At 39.3% G+C, this 9,358-nt stretch overlaps 2 protein-coding genes across 3 annotated transcripts in view; one reads left to right on the top strand and one right to left on the bottom strand.

The window, feature by feature from the left end:
* SLC44A3 (solute carrier family 44 member 3) overlaps positions 1–1,017 on the top strand; it is a 39,307-nt gene extending 38,290 nt beyond the window's left edge. For both annotated transcript variants that reach the window (XM_017827255.1, XM_017827254.1), the window contains exon 16: positions 771–1,017. In XM_017827255.1, the coding sequence (XP_017682744.1) occupies positions 771–776 (6 nt within the window). In that variant the 3' untranslated portion in view covers positions 777–1,017. The remainder of the gene's footprint in view (positions 1–770) is intronic.
* A 3,747-nt stretch (positions 1,018–4,764) lies between these two features.
* The window catches only part of CNN3 (calponin 3), a 22,989-nt gene continuing 18,395 nt past the window's right edge, over positions 4,765–9,358 (bottom strand). Inside the window, exons 2-6 of the mRNA XM_017827173.1 lie at positions 9,229–9,336; positions 7,924–8,061; positions 7,307–7,423; positions 6,443–6,589; positions 4,765–5,879 (exon numbers count right to left, since the gene is read on the bottom strand). Coding sequence (XP_017682662.1) covers positions 5,532–5,879; positions 6,443–6,589; positions 7,307–7,423; positions 7,924–8,061; positions 9,229–9,336 — 858 coding nt within the window. The 3' untranslated portion in view covers positions 4,765–5,531. The remainder of the gene's footprint in view (positions 5,880–6,442; positions 6,590–7,306; positions 7,424–7,923; positions 8,062–9,228; positions 9,337–9,358) is intronic.

Below are 9,358 nucleotides of genomic sequence, written 5' to 3'. Positions count from 1 at the left end.
CTTTCTTTCTTTCTGCCTTTCTTTCTTTCTGCCTTTCTTTCTTTCTGCCTTTCTTTCTTTCTGCCTTTCTTTCTTTCTGCCTTTCTTTCTTTCTGTCTTTCTCAGTATATATATTTATTTATTATTACTCTGTTTTATGCTGGGGTAACAAAGCTGAGGTGCCAGAAGGGAGTGTTTCCCCACACCCAGGCTTGGGAAAGCCCTGAGAGTAAACACTCACTAACTGACATCTGAAAAAATATTGCAGATTGCCCAACCTGAGAGGCTGTCCCAGCAAGTTCAGAATCAGGACTGATTTTCCCCAAGCATCAAGGGGGCCAAGCTAGAGCTGCCAGAGAAAGATTCTGCAGCAGCAGCTCCTCTGACACCTACACATGCTGGGCACTACTATGAGTGTTCTCTGCTGTCACAGCTACTTACATGAGTGTAACAGATGTCAGTGATTTTTCTTGATCTGCTGTCCAGAGGCGCCAGGCTCAAGCCAACTCTCACAAAATTCTGTGGGCATTCTGCTATAGGCGGAGCCCTGCTCCCGTTTCTTGCTACAGTGGGGGATAGTTGTGCTTAATTTGGGTCTGTTATTGCATTCTTCAGTAATTTTTGCCAAGCACAGAAAACAGAGAGTGAGTGGGTGTTATTCCCTGCAAGAAGATTGTGGATTTGAGACACAAAAGAACCTTAATTGTTTTCCCAGTTTACTCTTATGACATTTAAATGCAGAAACAGAACTAGTCCTACACATTATTTACTCCTTTTTTCTCTCTTTGTAGACTTGAATGTGAAGCACATCAGAATTATGAAAGCAGAGCAGCAATAGCAGAAACAGTCATAGAAGAAAAGTGAAGGTTACCAATACCCCAGGACAAAGTATTAGTTCTCTAAATCTGTTGTACTTTCTGCACTGGTAAAATGACACAGTTTGTTTGTACAAATAAAGTATTTTGTGTGTCATCACATCTGATTTTTATTACTACACTTGCTATGATGGTCTGAAAGTTGTTAATAAACAAACTCCTTGTAAATTGCTGTGTTGTCTGACTTAAGTTACTAAGTCAGCAAGATCGTGGAGCTGTTCTTTTCAGCTTTTTGGTATGTCCACTAACGGGATTTTCTTCATGCTTCTCTGGAATACTGCGCCAGTCATTCCTGGATCAGTAAACGTAGAAACATTTGTAGAGGAGGCACTCTGAGATAACTGTTTCCTGATTTATTCTGCATATCTGAACAGCCAGTGAAGGAACAAACTGAGCTCATTGATGGAAATTACCCTTGATAGAAATTCTCTGTAGTCAAGATAATTAGCAGTTATGAGGTAGGTGTTTCTTTTAATTATACTCTTTTGGGAATGGTTTTTACAAGTTAGTATCATAAACTACCCACCAGCTTCTCTCCAAAGGGCAGCTGAGGAATAGTCCTTGGCTTTTTTTGTAAGTAAAAATAAACAACTACCTTCCTTCTGCAATTGAAAACATGAAGCAGAAAAATTTGTATCTGGATTTAGAGCTTGACAAAATAGCAGACGACAGAGATAAAACAAGAGGACAGACATGAGATAAAAGGATGTTATAAATAATACTTTATAGAAATGTTAGCTGTAACATGGGTGTGAAATATGTCATGGAGGAGTGTAGTGACTGTCAGGACTCTAGTCAGAACAGAAACATGATAAGTGTAGACACTTTTAGAAAAACTAACTTGGTAACAGTCTGCCAGCATTTTCTTGTGAGCAATTTTGAGGTTTGTTTAAACTTTGTACCTGGATCCTAATTATAGTACACGTCATGGGCTCCACCTCAGTCTGAATATGGGGTAGTTTTAGATTTTACTCAGTGGCACATTCTCTTTGTACAAAAACTCTTTTGTTTGAGGTGGGAAGATGACTCCAGGGATTTCAGTAAAGTACTTATCAGTATAGGAAGTGAGACATCACTGCAGGTGACTCAGAAGCTGCCTTAATGAATAGATTGATAAACCCTTGATTAGTCAGAGCTTGGAAATGACACACAGAAAAGCTCATTGATGGCCTGAATGAGAAATCTCTTTCAGCTAAATACTGGTCTCCTGCCGTTGAAAGGAGATGAGTTAGCTGTTAGGGAATGCTAAGAAATACTTTTTATTCATTAGTTAATTAACTTTAGTCTAATTCAATATGAGCCACTTCAAGAAGTTGTGGAATATGGGATAGATGATGAAAAGGGGAAAGAAATAGATTAATTACTTTCTGCCTGGCAGGTGAAGCTGATAATCTACTGTCTGTGACTTGCCACCTTTCATTATTTAAAACTATTCACTTGGGTATTTCTGGTGTTTGGCTTGTGGATGCTGTGGGAACTGAAAATCCTGATGAATAAAGAATAGCTCTCTAACCCTGAGAAAATGTGCAGATATGGTACTTCCAAAGGGGCAAAACATTTCCTCTGCCGTGGGTCCCAGTAAGATTGCTTCCAAATAGTCAGGTCTTCGCAATGTAAACGTGTTGTTTACTAATTTACAAAGCATAAGAGGTTTGCTTGGAAGTCAAAAAAAACCAAACAAACAGTTTTTATTACACATTGGGGATTTCTTCCTGTTTGTATTTGATACTCACACTGCATGTTTTGGCCTTTGACTCAGGAACTCTCTGGTGGAAAAAAAGGAGGGAAATTTTTATCTAAGTATGTCCTTGTTTTCAGACAATGCCTCCTTCAGAGGTTCCTTCCTAAGCTCAAAGACTCTGTGATTCTGCTCATTGCAATTATGATGCAGTGGCATTGCCTTCACTGCAGCTCTGGAGTGGAGAAAGGACACAAATTTTGGGTTGACTTTTAAAGAAGGAAGGTAGTAAAAAATGCCAATTAAGCTGTTTTTGAATGTGTTCCATTTAAGCATTGCTGTACTGCCATTAGTCCAGAAATTACAACTGTAACAGTATGGTTTTGAGAGCCATGTATATTATTACAGAAGACTTCCAAATAGACAGCTTTTAATTAAATTTGTATACAAGGATAGCTTTATAGCTCTCAGGCAGAACACAAGACCTCCCAGTCTTACATACATTATGCTAGCAATTGTGTCAACAACCTCCAGCTGTAGCATTCCTGTATGGCGGAAGTCCTCACCTGAGTTAGAGGGATAAGGCACTGCTACAGAAGCTGATGCTATTTAGTGCTTGTTTCTGACTGCTGCCTTCCTCTTCCCCTGCAGGATATTGTAGTCAGGCAACTATAAAGTAGGCTGTCTGTAGGCACAGCTCCTGGGGATACAGTTAGTGCTAGTTCTGATGGTGGTCTAAGCCACTTTCAATAATTTGATGCCTGCCCTGCAAAGCAGCCCGATACTGTGTGGACTCTTCTTTCCTGCAACTATGGAAGATTCAGTGGAATGAAAGGTACTTTTATAACTATATTTTTTAAAAATAGGAGATGGGGACTATTAGTGTCTGTTTACCAGGAAATGGCTAAATATTGCAGCTTACTGTTTTAAGCAAGGCAGCTTGATTTTGCTCTTGCTTGGTGTCTTCTTCAACCTCTCAATTCAGTTATGATTCCACTGGATACCTCTGTGGGTGGAAGAAAACAGGCATACTGAGAAGAGTTTGTGCGTTCTTCTGTTTCTTCTTTTCAAATACATGATAAAGGTGCATAAGCAGTTTAAAGCCTAGGTTTTGGACTCAGAGCAGGAAGCAGGGCATGGTCAGGCTCTTAAAAAAAAGACACTGCTTTCACCAAAACTATAAAAACTACAAAGCTTTTGCTATTGGTCATAGAACTGCTTTTCAGCATTCAATACAAGAGTTCTACATTGTTAGATGCTATTATTTTGAAGGGGGAGAAATAGTATCATTCAAGGAGAGCAGGTCTTAACAGATGTCTTACTAATAATTCTCTTGCCTCAGATGAAGGGCTTGGACCAGTGACCTCTAGAGATCCTTTCTAATTTAAATTCTGTGAAATAAATAAGCTTAAGACTTATACAACACACAGGTCAGTTGAAAGTCAGATCACCATATCACACTCAATGATAAAAGAAACTAACAGAACAAGCACAAACAATTTCTAGTCTTGAGGGAAGAATCCTTCAGAAGTCCAGAACTTGCAAGTATAAAACATTTCATATGTGAATGCAGTAAGTTTAAACTGCAGTAAACACTTTTTAGATACCTTTAATAATTTGGCAGAAGTTAGAATCTGCAACATTGGCCCCCATTGATACATACTCTTTTTTCCTTCTTTTATGAACAGTGCAGATAAATTAGTACAGCCTGTCTGCACTCCACGGTGAGGAAGAAAGCATCTTCCATTTAGGAATAAAGCTCTGCTATCAGTAACCAAATAACTCAAATTGCAGGCCAGCAGGAACAAAGAGCAGTTATGTAATCTAAAGCAAGGGTGTTTTGAGTTCTCCAAGTGATGGCACAAAGGCTGTAGGCTGAAGCAGAGGCACCGATAAGTATGTGCAGATCCTCATTGGCCTTGAGAAAACGGCAGGGATTTAGTGAACAGCTAAGGATCTCTGGTCATAACCTCACAGTCATGAAGAGGGGAAGTGAACTCGGCTGTGAAGGAGCTACATTCCTTTCCTATTAAGTCAGTGTCACTCATTCCTGTGAGATTTTTACAAGGTTGTTAGATTAAATTCCATGGAAAAGAATAAACCTGAACTGCTCCAGACAGGAGCTCTACATTACCCTTAACACAGGCAAAGGTGATGCTGATTTGGGAATAATTCTTCTGACATCTAATCTTTAAGAATGGTAGCATAACAAATGAGACAAGATCTTCTACATACCTTTAAGAAAAAAATATTTATTTATAAAAATACACTGGGATCAGTTTGAGAAGTGTGGCAATAAATACAGTTCAAGGAAGAAAAAAGCATTTCTACATGGATATATTATGGCACAATAAAAGGTAAATGCACCATCAATCATGAGACTTTTGTTGGCTCAAGACTTTGTACAAGCTCCCTTTTTAGTAAGACAACTATTTCTAAGTTTGGTCAGTGTTGATAATGGAATGAATACACAATCACAAATGTACGCTTATGTCTAATGCAGGACTTACCATTAGCAAACAATACCTTAGAAACATAGCAATGATATTTAAATCACTAATGGGATATCTTAAACTTAATTGGCAAAGACCACATGTAACTTTAAGCATGAAATTCTTTTATCTCCTCTGGAAAACAGAAAAGCTGTAAATATGTAAAATGAAGGCTTAACATGGTATGTAAATACCTACTTATGTAGAGACTGTGAGAATGCATAGCTCCTTATTAAACAACCTGGGTGTACGAGAGCACTCCCCCTTTCACAGTATTCCTTTTACTTCATATGCAGTTATTGTTTATGCTGTAGACTACAACTGTTACAGCACTAAAGGCAACTAGACAGGGAAAGGGCAGAGAAAGGAAAAAGGAATGTATGTAAGGCAGTATTTCTTTAGGTACATTAAGCGTAGTGTGTAGTAAAGACAAGTAACAATTCCACAAGGCTAGTTTCGTTCTTACTGAATAAAATAATGGACTAATACTGAACTTCTGATGCAAAGCTAATAATCAATGCCCTGGTCACTGTACTGGCCATGGTAATCTCTTTGATAGTCATCTTGGTACTCTCCGTGATAGTCATCTGGGTATTCTGCCTGATAATCACTATCGCTGATTTCTGACCCATTAGTTCCTGTTCCTTGGCTGCCGTTGTGAATGACGGGTTCTGTTGGTGCAGCACAGTACTTGGGGTCATACACTTGCCGTCCAAGCCCATACACACTCATTCCCTTCTGTGAAGCTACTTTGTTGGTACCCATTTGTAATGAAATAGTTGAGTTATCCACAGGTTGCAATATGTGCTTCTGATCGTAGATGTCTCTCCTGGTACCTGGTGCCAGCATACCAGCCTAATAAAACAGGATTGTAGAGGTTCAGTAAGAAGGTCAAGAGCTGTGATTACTAGATTTACGATTTTAACTAGTACACCTTACTGTAAGTGCTAGAAAGTAGGAAGTGAAGTATAACAAAACAGCACAGCAGCATGCGCTCACTAGTAGCTAACTCACAGAAAAAAAGTCCTTGCAGAAAGCTTCAACTTATGTTCCTCTTTGGAAAGAATATACTAAGTACTGTGACTAAAGCAGTGCCTGGAAGCAGTTTCTTCTTTGCTTCTCTCTAGTTAGTAACTTGAAATGAAGTTACTGTTTTCTTCTGGTACAACACTGCCAGCCGGAAATTCTAGAAACACCAAGTCATTTTTATGCCTGAAGACATTCAGTACAGAACACACTGGTTAATGATAAGAAATTCAAGTTCTTCAATTACTGCATAAAAGCACAGCTGAACTGTACCCACTTGCTGCTGCCTGTTAGACTTTGGTGCTGTGTGCCACTCGCAGATTGTCCTGTCCCACCGGCTCTCCCTGGCTGAGAGCCGTGTCCCTCTGCAAGGGCCGCACCGTCCTGCTTACCTGACTGGCTCCTTTGTTAGTGCCCATCTGTAGGCTAATCGTCGTCTGGTCAAATGGCTTATCAGTTTGCATTTTTGGGTCATAGAGATGTCTTCTAGTTCCATAAGCAGTCATGCCTGCCTGACTGGCACACTTGTTGGTGCCCATCTTTATTGGGGGAAGGAAGTGGTGGACAGAAAAAATTATTTTTATTTGTACATTAAGCATAGTCTAAGGAAACAAATATGGCTGGTAACTGTAAAGTAATTTCAGTGCATGCTTTCCTCATGTAGCTTGACCACTACCTTAACAAATTACCCTTTCTCCTTACTGAGTTTCAAAAGGAAAAATAAAGGCAGCTGTCATCCTAAGGCATTTCAATGACTGGCATGTGCCCAACTGCATTGCAATTGGAATGGATGTATGCCTCAAAATGTAATAAGTAACTTTTACCTTCAATGGTAGTGACTCCTTTATGCTGCCACAACTTCTCTACCACAGGAATTTTATTTTGGTTTTTACAACTACTAAGGAAAGTGGAGAGAAAAAAAGTTTCTACCATACAAGGAGCTTTAGCTATCCAAAAACTCCTGCTTTAAAACCACTTTAAAAGACAGAGATGACGCTGCTAATATTAGCTGTTCATTTCCTCCTTATCACTCTTATAGCAGATTTAAAACAAACAAATTAATCTTCCAGGGAGTCACTTGAACTTATAAAGCCAATCAACTGCTTACAAGATTTAAAACCTCATTCCTCCTTCCATGACAAGAATATATTGTAATTCTGCAGCTGGTTTTGCACAAACAATGTATTGGTTAATCAAAACAAGAAAGTTGTTCTCAAATGTAACAAATTAACTGCAAATCTGAATTTCCTACTTACCTGCAGGCCAATTACACTTTGACCAGCTTTTAGTTTTCCTGCATCAAAACTTCGTGCTTGTTTCTCTGCATATTTGACACCGATATCAATTGTAGTATGAAAACCTTTAGTTTTTGCCTATTTAGGGAGATGGAAAATAGAGTATTCAGTGTTTGAAGTATGTTTTCTATTACTGGAACACTGGTTTTATGGCCCTCACCCTGGGCTCTCAAATGATGCTATAAGCAGGTCTGTCTCTACAACAGACTGTGTGTTTGGGCTGAGAGAAAGTAATATTTCCCCATGCCATTTGAAGATGGCAATCCACCTGGAGTCAGAAGGCTATTCTGCAGGGATTAGTGTTCTCCTGTGAGCCTCCCCTGTTTTGTGTATGCACATCACCTCCAGAGCAAGGCCACCTGCAATCAGGAACACTCAGTCTGAACTCCAAGCCTTCCCTGGGGCTGTGGTAGCTCACAGCCCACTGAAGTGCAACCTCTGTGCACCATCTCAGACTCTCAGTACTGTCTGTTCTCTCCTGACAGGCTGTATGCTGTTTTCTGTATTTACATTGGTTGTAAGGGTGCATCTGGACTGGCATGTGGATTTGTGCCAACTCCAGGGGTACAAATACTTACCAGACCTGCTAATGCCACTAGAGTGGTCTGTACTTGAGTCATATTTCCATTTTCAAAAAGATCATTTGCTTCAAAAATATCATGTGGCTTCATGCCGTAGATTTGGATAGCTTTGATAAAATTCCCAATGTTCTCCAGCTAAACAGAAACAAAAAAAGCCAGTTTTCTACTCAGTGTTTCAAATCAGAAACTAAGTAATTTTAAAGCTTTCTGGTGTTGGTTTGTTTGCTTGTTTTACACAAGTTCTTTGCCTTGTGCAAACTCAACAAAATAGTTGGCATGGTTAAGTGACTGGTGGGAAGTCTGGGATTATTTTTTGTTAGTCTGATTTCTGAAATCAGTATTAAAACTAAGGGGTTATCCAGCCTAGCATCTCTCCATCAGTGAGTATTATATACTTTGTTAGAGTGGGCTTTGATAAGAGAACTTGTCTCAACTGTGTGTCCCTTCCAAGAGAAATTCTAATCTAAAATCTGCCCCAAATTGGAAAATTTGACATAGCGGCCATGCTATTTGACTTCAACAACTGATACTTTTGAATAAAATAAAACCAGAACTATGTGGATAGTAAGAAGATTTAACTTGGACTGAAGGCATTATCTTGCTCACCTCCTGGGACAAATAAGCTTTGGGGTTTATAAGCACTATGCGCTGTAGAAATTGGAAAGCAATTGGAATACAAGGAGTAAGGACTGAATCTCATCTTTCCTTCTGAAGTCTTAAGAGATATTAAAATTTTTTTAAAAAAAAAGATCCTCCACCAGATTTAGAAGTGTTCAATGCCAAGGAAACAAGGAGGCTGACATAGAAGTATTAAGCAACACTCAGCAACAGCAAAGGCAGTCAACTCTAGGCAGCAACCCTTCCAAGGCTGTTCTAAATGCATGTTGCATCCTCTCCGGATGTTTTCTCAGGAGGACACTTCATACAGCGATGTCTAGGTACAAGCAAGCTGTTGACCTAACACCTTGCAGCACTGCCTGGATAAAAAACTCATTTGTGATTTAATAAAAAGTAAACAGCTTTTTTTTAATTTGGAAAAGGCCTTGCTATAGGACTCAAAGTTCCTCCATCTGACACCTCACCAAACAGCTAAAGCACTGCTGTTAAATACTCAGCTGCCACTGATGAGCCACCTCAGCCATAGCTGCAGAATCCTCAACTGTTGGATATGTATCAAATGCAAACCTGGTGCTACTAAGATGTACCATATTCACAGCAAATTTGTTAATACAGAACAAAAGAATTGTTTGGGGGTTGAAGGGGTTAGAGGTGTAGTTCTGGGTTTGGTTTTTTTTGTTTTACCTGGTGCCAATTTAGTTTTGATTGATTAATTTTCTTCACTGATCCTGGCTGCAGCTTATTTATAAGCCTGGGGAGGTGAAAAAGAGGGAAATGCTTAAACAGTAAATCTCATCCTTATACCATCTGTGCA

This window comes from Lepidothrix coronata, unplaced genomic scaffold (assembly GCF_001604755.1).
Source record: "Lepidothrix coronata isolate B3197 unplaced genomic scaffold, Lepidothrix_coronata-1.0 Scaffold136, whole genome shotgun sequence".
NCBI classification, from domain to species: domain Eukaryota; kingdom Metazoa; phylum Chordata; class Aves; order Passeriformes; family Pipridae; genus Lepidothrix; species Lepidothrix coronata.
This window is presented reverse-complemented; position numbering and strand designations above follow the sequence as displayed.